Raw genomic sequence first — 20,151 nt, forward strand, 5'->3', positions numbered from 1 at the left:
TTTTCCACATTAACAGAACAAACGTTAACTGCTGGTCGCACATCTATGGCTCCATTTATAAGTGGACCTTAAGTTTTAAACAATAATTTTAATGCTGCATGAGACTACATTTTACTAACTTTATGCTATAATAATATAATACTCAAATATACAGTATGAACAGAATGTTTGACTTCATAAATGAAATATTTTTTGTTATGTAAAAATATCATGTATATTATTTTCAACACTCCAAATCTAGTAATTTGTTCATATATTTTACTGGTCCCTTGAAGCTGAAATTAATTTGCATCCGCTGTACACTACGTAATAATAAATAAAATCAAATACAATAGTGTATAAAGTTTTCTAAACATGCATAGTACTAATTGATAACAAACTAATAACTCACCCCATGGTAATAGTTAAAAAAGTGCTGTGGTTCATAAGAAGGATATCTGAAAACAAAACAATGAACATTACAATAATTCAAAGAAGTTTTTGTTAACATTTATATAATATGTACAAAACAATTGACTCACAAAAAGTACTTGCTCCATCGTAACTCAAACAAGTTAACGATAGAAGTATTTTTTATTTATTTAAAATTAGGATATTGCCTTAAATATAAATTTAAAGAACACTGTCATTTGACAGGTTTCACAATAGCAAATCGAGAGAAACATTAATATTATATTACTATACCAAGTTTCAAGATGGCAAACAGTTGAATTTTTTCAAACTTTATAACATAAAACTAATAAGAATTTATTTAAAAAATAAAAGTTGCTAAATTTTATTACAAACATGTGGACACCATGTTCCAAAATGGCAGTGGCTCTTCCACGTTTTCAATGTAGATTTTGAAAGTAAACTAAAAAGTAAGAATAGTCCTCTGTTTAAAACTTTTCTTCAGACTTACGGTTAAAAAAATAATAATATAACCCGGGCATTTAAAAATATCACCATGTATATATATTGTGATACCAATAACCAGTTTTACTGATATCGAAGTTCGAGAAATGTCTTTTAATGTTGAACAAAAAGTCAAGTGTTGTGCGTGGGTTATTGCTTTTGGCAACATTATAGAAGCGAATGGACAATTTCAGATTGCCTACCCAGGAGTTGAACCACCTAGCAATCCAACTATAACTAAGTGGAAAAATCTTTTGTTAGAAACTGCAAGTGTCGTAAAAAAGTACTATAGAGGATCAGATGAGGAATCAAAATATATATACTATAAATTGAAACAAAATTACTATCTTTTTTTCCTTTATATTATACTCTATCTCTTTGTATGGATTATAAAAAGAAAAAGTTTGCAAATTTGTTTCAGTGTGCTTAGTTATTTCTTTTCATTAAACATATATTTTACATTTGGCCCAGCAAAAATAAGTACTAGAATTCTAGGGTAAATTTGGTTCACTATAGTATAATAACAACTTATTTTCAAAATAAAAAAATTTGGTTGTCATTTATATAGCATTTAAATGGTTTTTATGATTTTTAAAATTAATCTTTTTTGGTAATTTTGCACATTTGAATATTTTTTGGAAATAGCTTCTCATTATTAGCTTAATAGTTTTACGGTTTACACCATCAGGGTGGGGACCTAGTAACACTATATTTTTAATTCAACAAATATATATGTTTATATTTATGTTTTTAATGATTCAGTTTATACAAAATAGCACTCTGCGATCAGGAGGCCTCAAATGTGGCCAACACTTATCCCTTGCTCACTTCAGGACTTTCAGGTGGTTGTCCTCTCAGCTCGCCAGGCCTTGCATAGTAGCCAGCTGTGTTCTGCGTCACCACTCGGCGCTTGCATAACCATATGCATTACTTACTCGGATTTGAATGGCAGTATTTGACCTTCTGCTCTTTAAATGACTGAGATTTAAATGAAATTCTCAAATAATTTACAAAATTTATTAGTTTTGACACATTTGCGACTAACAAAATTTTATTGATTTTATTTTAAATATGTTGTATGTATTTTTCAATACACATATGTTAAAATGTTTTTTATGTTTGTACAAAAAGCATAAATTTTTGGCATGAATGTAATGTTTTAAGGCTCAAACTTTATTGATTGGATACTTATTATTTGCTTTTAAACGAACCAATTAATATATAATGTAAGCTATACATTCATCTGTTTAAAAGTATTTTTATGTGCAAAACAAAAATACAATCAATCTCAAGTAGGTATCTAGTATCAACAAAAGATAAACTCGTTTCCATATTTTGAGCTTCGTCTCCACCAAATGCACCAGTATATAATTAAATTGGATACACTATAGCAGTATCAGTGGCAATGACAGACAAATAAAAAAACAATTTTGGACAATGTTTACTCTGCAAATAGAAAAATACTAATTTTGTTACAAATTTGACAGTGAGATTGCAGCACTTCACAGTTACAACTGGTAAAGGATTGAATTTTATAACTGTCCAACACAGTGAGCCACAAGTGCTCATACAAACTGAATGGCAAAACAGTGAGAACCACTGGTGTGGCCCGCAGAGCTGAGTGACAGAATGTGGTCATTAATCAATAAACCGATGCAGAGAACAGCCATGCCCACCCTTGCGGCCATGTGATCAGAGAGTATAATCATACATTTTAATGCTGACCACAAAGGGATAATAATAAAAAAAATACTGGCAACTGACATTATTAGTATAGAGCATCATTATAACTGTAATATATGGGTAACACCAATTGGTGATTTAGGTGTATTTTATAATAAAACTGAGGCAATTAAACATTAATACAATTTTATTACATATGCTATTTTACTTAAGAGTTTTTGTTCATTTTGAGACATGTTAAAACATTTAAGTTCTGAAATTACCAATTACTAGCTGCATATACTATGTCACTATAGTTTTTATCACTTTATTATACATTACAATAGCTATGGAATGCATGGTATAAAAACGAGACATGCATAAATCAATATCCCAAATTCTTATCAAAGACTGTACAAGGAAACTTAGTGTCCCCAGCCTAAGTGACAACAACAAAACACATCTAGAAATAAATTCCCATTCAAATCACTTAATGATGTGCAGTACTATTTGTATATAATGCATTGCACAATTGTAACCTACCTAATGAAAGAATACTGAAACAAATGACTGGATTAAATTTATCAGCAGCAAAAATTACAAAATTATGTATTTTGATCAAATTTGTAAAGAGTTATAGTTTTATGTTTTTTCAATCTTTATAACTTCAAAACTTTGAAACAAAGTGTGTTATGAATAAACAATAACATGAATAAAAAATATGGTTATAATAGATCAATAATAGTTGAATGATGTAACCAACTTTCTCAGCAATGTCTCAAATATGTTCATAGCTGTTACTCGCAAGTATACAATAATGACAGGATACTCACTGCTGGTAAGGGTTGTACCCTCCATACATGGGGTACTGCCATGGTTGAGGTGGCTGACCTTTGTCACCCATCACACTCATTTGTTAATTTCACACCACTAACTGTAACACAACAAAATTTTCATCTTAGCAGTAAAATATTTATGTTACATAAGGTTGTTGGACATTTGTCCTTATGTCAAAAGAAACATAAAACATCAGAACTATGAGTCGGAAATGTTAAATATGCTATATTTCCATGTTTTTTTACTGAACAACTTTTACAAAAAGAGTTCAATTTACAACGTAACATAACTTAAATCATAAAATTAAATCAATACGCTGTCCACAAAACTGAAAGGAGTTTTTTGTAATTTTATTTTTACCTCAGACATTTGTGCATATTACTCAAAGAAACATTGGGTTTTATTTATTTTTTAAGTTTACTAATAACACATAATTATTTTGTTATGGATCTGTTTTTATCTATTCTCCATCAATGGGAATAACAATTTTTTGAAACAAATTTTATGTTACATATTTTTCACAAAATATTTTTTACATGATTAGAAAAATCAAGTTTAAGGTATGTAACAGAATAGACTTTAGGAATTAGTTTTTTTTTTTTTTTTTTTTTTTTTTTTTAATGTACATATTTACTTCCATAAATAAAAATGCTATGCAATAATTAATTAGACAATGTCTACATTATTTCTAGTAAAATATGGCTCAGGTTCTGTCTGAAGGTAGGTGGAAGGGCTTTGACAAGTACCTGCAAAATTAACCCTTCGCACACCACTAATAAATCCACTAACTTACCTATAGCGCCAAAACAAGTAAAAAAAATGTTTTCTATAAGTTCAAAACTAATTTTTATTATAACTAAATTATAATAGGTAAAAGCAAAAAAGTATAAAACTGGAAATTAGCATATTTGTTGATAGAAATAAAAAAGAACGATTTACAAAACTGTTTATTTCAAATAAATTTAAATTAAATTAAATTAACCTCATTGCACTATAAAACAAGATAAATATTTCAAACTAATCACAACACTACCACACGATGAAGAATAATAACGAGATACGTAGTAGACGTACACTCGTGACAACAGAGAAAGCAGTAATACACATCACGGATATATTTGGTTATGGGTCTGTAGGAGACTAACAAGTAGGTGGTCGGAGTTAGACAAAGGGCACTCCCCTCTCCCTGCAGCAGATAAAGGTCATTTATAAATACTTCCTTGGAGCCTGCACCTGGCATTTCCAAGGCCTTTTGTGAACTAAAAAAAATCTCAAAGAGACATAATCTATAGTATTAGATATAACTGTATTTGGCGTTTTGGTCCAAGTCTACCATTCTAATATATCCGTCTATGGCGTGGGAAGGGTTAATCCTGAGACCAGATGGGTTATGCAGGATATAGATGTAAAATACCCACCTATGACTGAAGGAGGGTAAATACCCAATGTTCATAAAAACGCAGCTATTTTAGAATTTTTAAATTAAAAATTCCGTGTCAGAGTCAGTTTGAATATCTTAGGAAATGTAGTCTATGTAAACTCATATTTTAGAGTTATTTAAAAGATAAAAAAATGTAATAAATAGTTCACAAAACATTCTTTAGAAGTGAAGATATGCAAACATTGAGATAAAAGTAGAAAAAATCCATTCATGGCATAGCCCTAGGTATACAATAGGTTTAAGTGCAGACTGTAAGGAAACAATCTAGAGTTTTACTCCACAATAACAATGTTAAACCTTAAACATATTCGCTCTTGTTTAAAGTAGCCTAATTGAATTATGAAAATGTCTCATTTAAAAATCATAATAAATACACTTCCAAATGCTTCTTGTTTTTCTTGTAAAATGTATACTTTTTGTTCACACGTGACACAATGACAATGTTGTTGATGAACTTGCATTATTTGTGTTTCAAGCTACACAAAATGTTTGTCCTTCAAAATATCATATACTTATTATTTATACTTAAATCAATTGAGTTTTAGTTATTCATTAACCCTAGAAATGGCAGGCACCGTATATACGGCGCGGTCGGCCGTTGTCCAAGTGGCAGTGCCGGAATTCTGGCCCGATTACGTTGTGTCGCATTACGTTATTTTTGAAGGAGTAAATATAATCTGATTGTGACAAAAATCATATATTTGGAAAGATGAAGAATCATACTTTATAATAATAACGTATTTTATTATGTTTTATACTATTTAAAGATATCCTCTATGGATATATATAAACATTTGTGCAGCAAACATCTGGCCCACCCGCACAACATTTGTTTACTTTCTTGTGTTGTTCCATAGTTTGGAGTTTATTTCAGCTAGTTATTACTTATGAGCTAAATAATAGTATATTACACATATTTTGTAAATAATTTGTGATAACATGAGTGAAATCTTTAGAGATAGATCAAGTGACTTGAGAGAACTGCTATTCTGAACTGCTTGAGGAGCTGAATTCTACACTTGTATATACTGTAAATATAGGTATGTAACATCAAATGTGTTTTATATTTATTTTTTAATTGATTTATAACCAAAATGATTCATAAAAATGGTTTTAGGGTATTGAATACATTATATGTCAACATGTATATATCGGCTTTATGTCTTACTCCTGTGCATATAAAATAAGTGTGTTGGTAAATTTCCATAAATAAAACATAAAAAGTGTAAATATGGATTTTAAGTCATATAAACTATATATTTCTGATATCACCAATAAATTCTAGATAAAATGTATATATCAGAATTGTTTTTTTATACGCTTGAAGTCAAGTACAAAACGGAATCCGAGGATAAAACTTAATTTTTTTTACTTTTTTAAATTGTTTTGCCGCATCAAAAATTTACGACAAATTTAAGAAAAAATTTGTTTTTCTGTGTAGAACATGTTTTTCTGTGTTCTTTTATAAAAAAAATTATGTATAATATGTTAAGTTTGGAGCATTAGTTGATGTAGTAATATATATTAGAAAAATACACTAATAGTTGGCCTAAAACACTGTGCCACTACAGAGAATTTACAATGCCACCTCTAAGGTTAAACTATTACTTTTTTAGGTACAAAACCATAATTGAAGTATACAATAAGTTGAGTGCTTTAACAGAATTAGGTTCAGGGTCAATCCATTTCAAATCACCCAATAAAAATAAAATTTTGTTGCTCAACATTTTTAATTTGCTTATTTTTTTGATTATGAGTTCCCTATGGGTAGACAATCACAAAAACACTATTTGAAAAAAATTTTACAAGCCATAGTTTTTTTCCTGGCGGGCCATTTTAAAATGGCGGTTTTGCAGATTTTAGTAAAATACGCGGCTTGCGAAAAGTTTAATTGCCAAGCTATTTTTAAAGATAGATATCAGAATAATCCAAAAACCCAGTGTGTTCAGCATAAAATGAACATCAATTTGACATTATAATAATGTTTCTTTTGTGCAAGAAAGTCAGTCAAAGTTGTTCTGCAAAAATCTCGGAAGAAAATCATCAATTGTTACTTTTTAAGGCCATAAAAGTTTAAGAAGGAAAAGAGACTCACAACTAATATTTTATTTCTTTGTTGAAAAACTAATATAACTACCTACTGAAAAAGTTTTAGCCCTGAGAATGCTCTCCTTTTTTTCTAGAGCTTTTCAAAAATGGCCGAAAAGCCTAATAATGTCAATTTTCTAGGGTTAATAACTAAAAAGGGACTTAATGAAAATAAATGAAAATTTTACAGAATGTTCTTTATACAAATAGGAATATCTCATAAAAAAATTATGACTGAGACTTAACTACATTTAGAGATATACAGCATTGAATTTCAGTTAAACGCGCTACTACCCTTTTTCTCGCTTGTACGGGTACCAAGTTAGCAAACAAGGGCTTGTTTAAATCATTATGTTAACAATAAACTTATATTTTAATGCTCAAAAAATTATATTCCTTATTTAAACCTACTTAGGATTTACAATAAAAATTATTTAAAACCAGAAAATAATGGTATAAATAAACAATACTCATAACCACAAAATACCACTTGCGCACTTTAGGAAAAATAATTTGCTTAGGTTTATTATACTGTCAAAATGTATATGCATTTCAATTTATGTTCTAAAATATAATATTATTAAATACATTTTATAAAATACATGATGTAAAAATATATGTTAGTACCTGAGGAATATTTTAAAATAGTAATAGTAAAAGGTGAGTGACTTGTCAGCTGAAGAACAAAGTTTGCTAAAATTAAGAATTTCGAAAGAAATTACTAATATTTGCCACTACCACAAAGATAAGTATTTAGACAAATACAACCACATTTATGGGAAAAAAATGTTGTGGGAATAAATGAGAAACTAGTAATGAATTATCATATTTATTTAATTCGCTGATGAAAATTGCAGCCAATAAGTAATTGAAACCAATGTTTTAAATCTAAATGCAACAGAAGAACAATATTATGTGGATACAGTATGCAAGTGTAGTACAAAAATTGTATCGGTAAATTAAGTTGAAGAATTATAATTCTTACCTATTGTTCTCACTGTGTAAGATTATGAGTTACTATTTTAAAATATTCCTCAGGTACTAACATATATTTTTACATCATGTATTTTATAAAATGTATTTAATAATATTATATTTTCGAACATAAATTGAAATGCATATACATTTTGACAGTATAATATGACCTAAGCAAATTATTTTTCCTAAAGTGCGCAAGTGGTATTTTGTGGTTATGAGTATTGTTTATTTATACCATTATTTTCTGGTTTTAAATAATCTTTTTTGTAAATCCTAAGTAGGTTTTAAATAAGGAATATAATTTTTTTGAGCATTAAATATAAGTTTATTGTTAACATAATGATTTAAACAAGCCCTTGTTTGCTAACTTGGTACCGCACAAGCGAGAAAAAGGGTAGCGCCGTTTAACTGAAATTCAATGCTGTATATCTCTAAATGTAGTTAAGTCTCAGTCATAATTTTTTTTATGAGATATTCCTATTTGTATAAAGAACATTCTGTAAAAATTTTCATTTATTTTTCATTCAGTCCCTTTTTAGTTATTAACCCTAGAAAATTGACATTATTAGGCTTTCGGCCATTTTTGAAAAGCTCTAGAAAAAAAGGAGAGCATTCTCAGGGCTAAAACTTTTTCAGTAGGTAGTTATATTAGTTTTCAACAAAGAAATAAAATATTAGTAGTGAGTCTCTTTTTCCTTCTTAAACTTTTATGGCCTTAAAAAGTAACAAATTGATGATTTTCTTCCGAGTTTTTTGCAGAACAACTTTGACTGACTTTCTTGCACAAAAAGAAACATTATTATAATGTCAAATTGAAGTTCATTTTATGCTGAACACACTGGTTTTTGGATTATTCTGATATCTTTAAAAATAGCTTGGCAATTAAACTTTTCGCAAACCGCGTATTTTACTAAAATCTGCAAAACCGCCATTTAAAATAGCCGCCAGGAAAAAACTATGGCTTGTAAAATTTTTTCAAATAGTGTTTTGTGATTGTCTACCCATAGGGAACTCATATTAAAAAAAATAGGCAAATTAAAAATGTTTGAGCAACATGACCTGGGTGATTTGAAATGGATTGACCCTTCAACATATTTATTTCTTACTGTTGGCTAGTTTAAATAATCAGAAATACTGATGATTCGATTGTCATGGTTGCTGCATATTATACTGCTGACAAAAAAATATTATCTTAACCCATTAACACAGTACCGTCTCATGATGGCCAACACAGAACCAATACACCTGTCACGAGATGGTACTGTGATGCTAACACAAGTTATTAAATATCATTTGTTTGAACGTTATTAGGAGCTCAAATAATACAGCTTATGTATTAAAATTACATTACAATATTGTTTATATTATTATTGATAATACAAAAATCTTAAATATACTGCAGATACAAAAAAATTAAGATTATATTCTAGCCCGGTTCATAAGCTAAAGAACAGTAGATCAGTCAACAAAATTACAATAAAATTAAATTTTAGTTAATAAATTCACAATAAAATTGAGTTTTTGCAAGTTTTGGGTGGGGTATTATAAGCGGACCCGGTTTTTTTTTTTTATATAGATTAGTACAATCATAGATACTTAATATTCATGTATCGAATACATATGTTTATAAATCATATCAACATATCTATAGTCATAATCACAATCATATTTTAAATTTAAATAATTAATATAATCTTATAAATAATAAATGAGCTCTATAAATAATAAATGATCAAACAAACAATAGGAAATAGGAACTGGAAAATCATAAAAAATAATTAAATGATAACATAAACAATATTTATAATAGGAAATATAAAATATGCTTAATTATTTATGTTTTCTCCTGAATAGCAATGATTAACCGCTTTTGAGAAGCTGTTGAAGCATCTTCTCTTTAAAACCGTACATCTCTTCTGTACATATGGGCCTAGGCTACTCACAGAAATTATATGCAAGCAGGTCGGGTGGTATGCCACTTTTTAAACTTGGTTTCACAGTCCTCCATGAGCTTTCATTTGTCTTTTATTCTTTATAAAAGAAAATACCTTTATTATATAAAAAAGTATTTGGTTATATCGAAAGTTTTAATTAAGCTATATAGTTTGTCAATATTTATATAAAAAACCGGGTCCGCTTATTATATTCTACCCCGAGTTTTGCTAAATTCTTGAATTTTTTGCATATTCCATCTAATTTGTACAAGGTTAGGTGGAAGAGGGGCTAATGTGATAACTAATCTTTCAGTATAATTAAAATATTTTTTCTAATCATTTTATTTTTTGTTGTATAAAAATACAAAATAACTGCCTGGGTAATAAGTATTGTAAACTAAAACTCAGTTGGCCCCCTCAGAAAATTAGGACTTAGTTCTATTAAGGAGGCCCTTTTCGACTACTGTACATAAAAACTAGGCAGTAACAAACTTTCGAGATTATTGGCCGAACCAAAACGTAAAATGTACCATTGTAGAAAGTAGCCATTTTTAGAAAGGAACTATTAGGAAGTCTGTGAATCTGCTTTTACGAGGATTACAAAATCGGAACTGGAACATAATTTTCTCGCCTAAAAATAATTTGTTACAAAATATGTGGTACTTACAAACAAGAACATAAAACAAATTTGAAATATACACTTAATACAAGTGTATTGTGTATTTAATGTAGTACACTAATAAGGAATACAAACTATACACCAACAACAAAACTTTGTGCACTCCTATTATTAATTTTCAGGTGTTCACTATTCAGCATTCATTCGCTTCACTCCTGCTCTTGCTGCTGCTGTGCGATCGTGATGACGAAACAGAACGAAACGAATTAAGCTATAAGACTTCTTCTTTTCTCTCCGTATTCGATATCTTCTGACGCAGGCTTGAAAAAAAATCAGATAGGCTATCCTCTCGATGCCTGAAGATATGTTTTGTGACGGAACACAATTTTACTATTGATAATCACGATACAAATTATTAAAATATTTTAAATAATGCAAACCATTATAATTACAGGCCAAACTTCCTAATATGAGAATTATACTAGATTTTAAAACAACAATTTCTTTAAAATTAAAATATTTTTGTTGCTATAATAATAAAAATCGGTCTGTTTGAAGTTTTAATGTCACATATGCGCAAACATTGTGATGTCACACTCTGCAGAATGTTCCTCCCTTCGACTTCGTGTGTCTGGCAATTAATTCTTATAACCTTCATGTTTGGGTGAAAACAAGGTACAGACCACGCGTTGAAGGTTCGTCCTCGTCTTCACTTTACTAACCAAAAATAAAAAAATCACTCAGACACGAACAGTGAGCTCTCGAAGCTCGGATACACTCCAATTTAATCCCCACTCTTCAATCAACTTATGACTAGACAAAATTCCTCTGAACACAACAATCTGAAAATTCGCATACATGACATATATCCCTGTTCAAGAATACTAATAAAAGAATTAATGTTTAACATTTTATTATATTAGGAGGATGAAATATATTTTTTAATTAACTAACCCAAAGATGCAACACGAAAGAAGTGTTTTTATTTCGCCACGAAACTTTCGTCAGTGCGAAAGTTTTTTATATTAAACCTAAAGTTCATTTTAGAGTCAACATGTTCAGACATAGAAAAAATCGGAAAGTATGTGAAATAAATAATATTTATTTTTTCTTTGTTTTTTTGTTATCCTTTTTGGAACAGACATCAGACAATTTTTTTTTTTTTTTTCTTTTTGTTTTGAGGGGCGGGGAGAGGGGACCCCCACACCCCCCCACTACAACACCCAACATCCCTCACACTTCACAACATACCCACCACGAATCTCCCACCCCGACCACACAACTCACCCTAATTTTTTTTTTTCTTTTTTTTTTAGCGAGACGTTTTTTTTTTTAGGAGGCGATACAAGCCTGGGGGGGACCTCCTAGCGAGAGGCGAGAGTGGGGCTGGGTATTCACTGGGGCGGGGGGGGGATGACAGGGTCTTAAACTTCCACCCAAAGATGGCACCACCGAAGAAGTGTTTTTATTTTTTCGCCACGAAACTTATTTTTTGTTTTCTTTTTTTTATTTTTTTTTTTATATTAAACGCTAAAGTTCATTTTAGAGTCAACAAAGTTCATAGACAATAGTTTATTAAGTTAACTATAACGTAGTCTGAAGTGGGGTGTGTGTCGACAACCCTTTAACGTAAATACATCAAGGCACTTCTATTTAAAAATAATAATAATTAATTACATTATAATAGTGTTATTTTTTTACCAGAACGAAAATACTTTAGGTCAGTGTGATGGTCTGTGATATACTGCAAAAAGTATTAAACACTTCAAAGAAATTAAAATGAACAATATTAAGAGTTCAAATTACTTCATTCGAATAGAACGTTTTTTTGTAGTTCGTTATACGATTATATTGCTTTCCTGAAAGATGGGTGCAAAAACTATCATAAAAAGAGTCCAGTGTATAAAAGTAGTAAAAAATCATTAAATATCCGGCATGATAAAAAGAATCGTTTAGCTTCTGGACGAATGCACACTCTGTATTTGCGTAAGTTATTTAAAATCAGTGTGGTGAACACTATTTTCCTAGTGTTTACATAGGTTTTGCTTTTTAAATTTATCTGGCATAACGGATGATCAAATTACGCGTTACTTCTACTCTTACTATTGGCTTGCAGATATTTTGCTCCCGTCGGACGAGTCTTGTAGTATAATAATAAAGCCTATTAATTGTGTCGTCAATTAAGCATTAATTTCCATACTATTTGAAATTTCATGTCTTAAAATTTAACGACTGGCACATAAACTTCTACCAGCATTTATTCAGTTATTGAGCTAAACATCTTTTTATAATACACCATGGTTTAAAAATGTTATATTTACAACCTTTTTTGAACCTAAATGATGTTTTTATTTTTTCCACAAACATTTTACAACATCAAACATTATTTTAATAGCAATATTTCTATCATGGCTAGGGAGGTTTTAAATGTTTCAAACATTTTAAAATAAAAATACCTTTGTTACTAATACAAATATATACCCATATTTTTTGCAGATTTTAGACATACTGGAGGCCCGTATTATAATCTACAAATTAAAATAGAAGGTAGGAGATATGACTTATTTCTTAAAATATATCTATTTCCCTGAACCGGAGAATTATACCTGTTTAAACAAATCAAATTGTCCACCAATCGTTACGAGTATGAGGAGTTTTACATGGTATTGTTTCATAGTCCATGAATACAATCTAACGAAACACGTTTAACAAATCTAAACTAATCTAAACAATCAGTTTAAAGTCAAACGTCATGAACTTCTGTCTTCGGCAGCATGACGACCAAGAGCTCCGGCCCGCGGTGATGGTGGACGACGTTCTTCTTGATGAAGCTGAATCTACCAAGTTCCTTGGAATGTACCTTGACCGAGGGCTGACATGGAACACCCACGTTGAGAGCGTTTGCTCTTAGGTTGCCTCGGGCATTTATGTCCTGCGCAACCATGCAAATTGTTGTTCTTTGAATGTTTTTAAAACTGGCCTACTTTGGTCTTATACATCCATATCTGTCTTACGGATTGATATTGTGGGGCAGTTGTTCCAAAAACATGGTTCAAAGAGTTTCTAGATCTCAAAAGAAAGTTGTTAGAATTTTGTTAAAGTTGAACCCAAGAGAGTCGTGCAAAGACGCCTTCGGGAGTCTTGGATTACTGACTTTACCCTGTCTCCTTATTTTAGAGATTAACTATACTGTCGACTCAACTGTGAGTTGGAACGGGGCAGGGATGTCCACCAGTACGGGACTAGAGGCAGGGACAACTTCCGGCTCGATCAGCACAGAACGACGGCTTATGGACGCTTACCGTCCTAAGTTGGTGTCAGACTAATCAACAGGCTCCCTGAGGATATTACAAATTTAAACGATCCCAATCAATTTAAAGCTCGACTAAAACACTTCCTGGTGTCAAAGACATTTTACTCTGTTGATGAGTTCATAATGGGCCGCTGGGTTGAATACATTAGAAATTAATGAAGTTATTCAAGAGTATTAACACATAACCCGGTTCTGATATAGATAAATAAAGACGGAATGACATCTTTATGACATTCTGTGTTTATAAAAAATAGGCCTAATAATTTATGATGGTTTTATTTTAAAGTTTCAATTTAAGTTTCAACTTAAATTCCATTTTATGACGCATGCAATGCAATTGTAACTATTGTTAATGCAATAAAGAGTATTACTATTATTATTACGTTATGACTTGAACCACAACTTTTCTTATAATAATTTATTTTTTAGTTTTGTCGTCGTGATGGTGTAATTCTATTTTGGTGACTTCCTTAGCAGATAATTTTCTGATGCATTATTTATATATTTGTCGGCAGTACAATACATTCGGAGCCGCGATGCTTCTGCGACACTATAATGAGGGTTGAAACCTTCGATGAAAACCAGAAAAGTGCGAATTATGCAAGATTTCCAGGCACTGAAAAAGTTCATAGATTACGTGTGAATTGATCCCTACATTTGCACTATGGATAGGTCGATTACGATACTTGACACCACGGCTTTTTTCACGATTTCGATACCCATAGACGTGCTTAAAATAACTTGGAAAATCGCAATTTCATAACATTATGACAAGTTATGTGTCAAAGCAGAATCTTGAATCCAAATCAATTTGGTCAGTTACGACAGCTGATTTTAAATACGCAAATTATCGATTGATAACACGTGTTTTTATTGTACTTTCTGTATAAATCATTGCTAAATTGGAAATAAACATCCTAGTGCACCTGATGAGACAATAAGAACATACCTCTTCGCCTAGATTACACTATACTTTGTAGTATATCTGTATTTGATGTCGGAACAATGTTTACAATGTTCTCTTTAGAGTTCACTTTGAGCTTCTTCGTCGGCGACTATTTTTAGATCACTTCAGTCGAACATGACAACAGATTCTAGGAGTCAAGTCTGCGACAGCGTCATAATCCAGATGTTGCACCAAGAGGAAGGTGAACTAGAGCTAAATAAATGCTTAGACTGGTCGTAGATGGTTGGTAGGCGAATGCAGACCTATTGTGACTTGTATTATGTAGTTCAGTTTTTAAAATTAGTGTTATGTTTAGTTTTTATAAGAGTGCATGTTTTATATTTGGTGAAGTTGACACACAACATGGTGGTTGTGATTCCTGACACGCGTGTCACAACGCTCTGGTATGATTTGTTTATTTAAACCTAGTTTGTAATGATGTGTTCTGTTAGTTATTTACCTGAAGAAAAGATCAGAAACTGAAGGGATTGTTTTTGACGTTAACGATCCAGGTGCTTAACCGGTTTCGTTTTCAATTACTAAATTTGATGAGACGATCCATAAGGGCCCTTTCAAGCAACTAATTTTTAGTTTTCCTAAATCTAAGAAAAAAGACAATTTGGGCAAAGCATTACGAAATAGTTATGAGCAACGATGAAGAGGTGCATATTCAATGGCTTGAATAACGTAAAAATAGTGACAAGGCGTTTTGTTTTTGCTGTGAGTTATTTGGCAACAAAACTGGGTTTCAATTATTTTGCGAAGGTCATAGTGATAGAGCACATCTTGCCATAGGACTTGAATCTCAATGGCAACCTTTTGGTACTGATTGAAATGTTAGCTAGGTTCGAACCTGGCATTCAAGAGCAAGTTTGGCGAAGTCGTTCGTCTAAAATGCATGATCACTACCTAGGAGCGAACATTCAAAACGAATTAATAAATCTGCTGTCTGAAAAGGTAATATCTAAGAATGTTGCGGATATAAAAACAGGTAATTAATTCTCAGTAATGCTAGTCTGGAGACTTGAACTTGGCCACAAGGAACAGTTATCTTTGGTCATACGATATATAAACATTGATATAAATGCAAGTTCTCTTGAGAGTAAAAATGAAAGTGTAACCATTGAAAAACGTTTCCTTGGATTCTAAGACGTTAAATCAACAATAGGAAACAATCTAATTGATGATCGTCTTCAAAATATAGATGAAATTGGATTTGCAGATCGAGAACTGCAGGGGATAAAGGCATGACAACGGGTCCAATATGAAAGGTATCCAATCTGGCGTACAAGCACGGATTTAAGAAATAAACCCAAAAACATTTTACATGCCTTGTACTAGACATAGCCTCAACCTCTTAATTTGTGACACTGCAAAATGTTCCCTTAAAGCTATGACGTTGTTTTGTCGTGTGCAAAGAACTATGTACTTAATTCTGCATCAACAATGCGGTGCAAAATTTTTATGAAAAACTTAACGAATCTTTCCTGCGACATTCGTTGGGAAAGTAAACTGGGAATCGTAAAAGAACTTCGATTTCAAATTAAGGATACTGATTATGCATTATTTGAACTAGTTGAGGTCACTGTGGATCCAAAAGCTAATAGTGAAGCACGATCGGTAATGAATGAAATAAGTAGCTATGAGTTCTTACTAGCTCTATGTATTTGGTGTGATGTGATGATTGCAGTTAACAGTGTTAGCAAAAGCCTACGGGCTCAAAAAATGCCTCTTGGAGTTGGGTCGCAGCTACTTTAGGAGTTAGTTCAGTTTTTTCAGAAATTTTGAGGTTTTGTGGCGGTAACATTGGTAGCAAGAGAACTTAGTGAAATTCTGAGTGTAGAGCCAAATTTCAAAGATGTTAGGCAAAGAAAGAAAAGAAGAATGTTTGAGTACGAGTGAAAAGATGATCCTATAGCAGACACTGCCTAGCAAACGTTTACAATGGAGTACTTTTTTGTTATTGCAGGTATTGCAGCACAGACCTTTAAAATAAGGTTTAAACAAATTACCAATTACCATACTATGTTTGGATTTTTTTATCATGTCTAAGAACTAAAATCAGGAAAAGAAAACAAGTTGTTTCAAAAGTGTAAAGACCTAGAATCGTTCCTAAGTATCGAAGAAGAAAAGAATGTTTATGGAAAATGAACTTTTTCCTTAACTTAAGGTTCTTTGTGAACTCCTAACGGCTGAGGTGGAACTGGTTGGGAGGATTTTGAGATTTATGAACAGTATTCAAAATCCATTTCCTAATACATTCATGCATATAGAATTTTACTGTCTATGCCTGTTACTGTGGCAAGCTCAGAAAGGAGTTTTCCCGCTTGAAATGTATCAAGACATATTTAAGATTATCCATGGGTCGAGAAACGCTATCATCTCTGCCAATGTCATTAATTGAATCTGAAACGACTGCCAAAATCAATGTTGATGACATTATCGACGACTTCGCTGGAATGAAAGCGAGAAAAGCACAGTTCATATAATGTGAGTCTAAGTTTATAATTCTTTTAACGCAATTTAAAAAAATTATCTAACCATGGACTATGGACGATTGCGTTTACACAATTAATTTTATTATCAGTTAGGGAGAACTACCTGTTTATATTAATTTATATTTAACTCATATTTTACCAGGACGCTATTGTAAAATTAAGTCAAATTGTTTTACATATGTGAACACTTATTACATCTACCTACCTATGAGCACTCTTCAGACCGATTGCCGAAAACATAAATACAGAAATACAATATGTAAATGTCATTATTATTTTATAATAATAATAGATTATTAATTAAAAACGCAACAAATAAAAAGTGTGTTGTTATTATAATACGTTTATTTTCTCTCAGACCAAAATTATTATTTATTTTATATTATTAGGCCTATAATAACTTTATTATTATTATTCTAGGTTATTTTATAAAAACTCAGTTCTTTTTATAAACCTACAAGAAAATAACATCTCGTAATCATACCAACCCGAATGGGAGATTTGCACGTACATAACCCCTTTTCAGACTGTAAGAGATTGAACTTTTCTTTGTCAAAGTATTTAAAATTACGACTTTACACGCATAATTTTTCAACAATTTCCAGGTGAGAACTCCGTACTCCCCGCTCCCACGAGAGGCATCTATATCCCCAAACCCACTTTGGTAATCATTGTTCAAGAAGGCGTCGCAAAAATGTTTTGCTCCAGGCCTCACATTTTCTATGTACAGCTCTGTCTGAAGTCTTATTATTTCCCAAATACTTTTGTATTTTTTAAACCTGAACGTTTCGTTTTATAGTAGTAGTGGATTCTATCTCATTAATTCTTCAGAGTTAATTCATTCAGAAACAAAAAGTCTCTTATCCATACAAAAAGTACTTCCTCAATATCCAAAGCGTCTCTTACGCATGGTTAGTTACAAATTGTACTTTCTCCAATTGTTATTTTCTATTTAATGATATATATGTTTATTTATTTCTATGGAATTTTTGAGGTTTTCAAATACTTTCAACCTTGATACATGTATCATCAAAGTTGTAATATAAATAAATTCATGAGTTCCCAATGTGTTTAAACGTGGATAAAGGACACTTTGGTTCCGAACGCTTTAAATATGTAAACCCCAACTCATAAGTTTTTGACTAATTAAGTTTTCAAAGTTATTATGGTGTTTAGCTGCATATGTATACTTTTTATTTAAAAACACTGAAAATATTACATAAAGAGTATATGTATTTAAAAAGTTGAAAGGAAAGATTACTAGTGATATTTTAGCAAAAGTTTGTTTACATACTTTTAAAAAGTTATATGGTTACATAAAACATATATGTAACAATAAAATTACTATTAAACTATACACTTTATGTTTTTACAGATTAGTCTTGTAGACTAATGGTTGTGAATAGCTACAGGCAAACCGGATAGATACGAACCCAGGGGTAAAATCGGAGTATTCAGAAATAATTCAAAGTTTCTGCCGAGTGAGATGAAAAAATGTTTCAAAATTACCTTGTACGCCTCCTTACAGTATTTTTGTCACTGAATGAAAAATAATCAATACAAAATTCACGCCTTGGCAGTTTCCTAAAAAACATAGAGAATGAATGCAAGGATATAAAAAAGTGTCCCATATATTGAAAAGATTGATGAACTGAACCATTTCCTTAACCAGCCTTGTTAAGGTAGAATCACTAATTGAAACGGAGACGGAACCAGCAGTCTGAAACTGTTCATAGATTCCAACCATAGAAAGAACTAATCCTCTGGTACGAATCTTAATCTGGTTCAAGAAGTACTCCTGACCTTTTTCCTGAACCACTACTAACCTAGTTCCTGAGCCAGTACAATTAACAACACGAAATTAATTTTATTATTTATTATTATAAAAGGAACAAATATAAAAAAAGACAGCCATCCATTATTAGTTTTGTCAGCACATAGCCTGTAAAATCGTCTAGAACTTGTCTTGTTAAATGAGTATAGCCTGAAAAAGGCCGCTATAAATGGCGATTATAACATAAAAGTAGCAATTTCTCATTTAAATTCTTTATTTGTAGTGTTTATAGTTACGCTATTAACTTAATATGTATTTTTTAATGAAGGGTTATGTTGATGAGCTAGGTTAGTATTCAGTTAGGAACTTGATCCGGGTACTCGTTCTTTCTATAGATGGAATCTATGGTCAGTTTCACGTCGATACTGTAAGTAATTTACATACAAGTGGTTCTTCTTACCAAAGCTGACGTGGCAATGCAACATCGGTAAGTAGGCTAGTTGGGATTAGTGATGGGAGAATCGAATACAGTGAATTCGAATTCACCCCTGTATTCGAATATGTATTCGAATACTGTATTCGAATACTTTTGCTCAGCTGAGCGTTTCTAACAGATAGGCTAAACCTGTCTTATCTTTCCCGCAATCTAATGTTCCTTGGTTATTTCACTTATTTGCCATGAATTCACCCCTGTATTCGAATATGTATTCGAATACTTTTGCTTTTTGTGCCTTGTATAAACAAGTCATACCCATGATATACGAACTTCAGAAGAAATATCTTTGTTTACCTGCTACTGCATTTCCGCCTGAAAGATTATTTTCCACAGCAGGTCTTGTCACTAATGACCGTAGAAACAGAATGAAGTCAGAAAACCTCAATAATATTTTGTTTTTACACAACAATATGAAACACACATTCATATTAATTTGTCTTTATTGCTTAAAACTGTACCTCTTAAATAATACGTATTCTTTAATTTAATATTATACAATTATTTATGTTTTCAAGTATTAAATTTTGTAATTATTTTTTTCAAATTACGAATCTCCCCTGAATAATTATTTTTTTCAAAGTCTCCATGTATGAATTCATTTTAAACCTCATATGAATACGAATACAGCTCTTGAATATTTTATTTGAATACTATTTGTCAGAATAAACGAA

At 31.2% G+C, this 20,151-nt stretch overlaps 1 protein-coding gene across 1 annotated transcript in view; it reads right to left on the minus strand.

The window, feature by feature from the left end:
* Nucleotides 1-10,716, minus strand: part of LOC124354128 (leukocyte receptor cluster member 8 homolog) — a 66,368-nt gene extending 55,652 nt beyond the window's left edge. Inside the window, 3 exon segments of the mRNA XM_046804362.1 lie at nucleotides 392-437; nucleotides 3,390-3,490; nucleotides 10,502-10,716. Of these exon segments, the coding sequence (XP_046660318.1) occupies nucleotides 392-437; nucleotides 3,390-3,469 (126 nt within the window). The 5' untranslated portion in view covers nucleotides 3,470-3,490; nucleotides 10,502-10,716.
* Between the last annotated feature and the right edge of the window lie 9,435 nt (nucleotides 10,717-20,151).

Source organism: Homalodisca vitripennis, chromosome 2 (assembly GCF_021130785.1).
Source record: "Homalodisca vitripennis isolate AUS2020 chromosome 2, UT_GWSS_2.1, whole genome shotgun sequence".
Lineage (NCBI taxonomy): Eukaryota > Metazoa > Arthropoda > Insecta > Hemiptera > Cicadellidae > Homalodisca > Homalodisca vitripennis.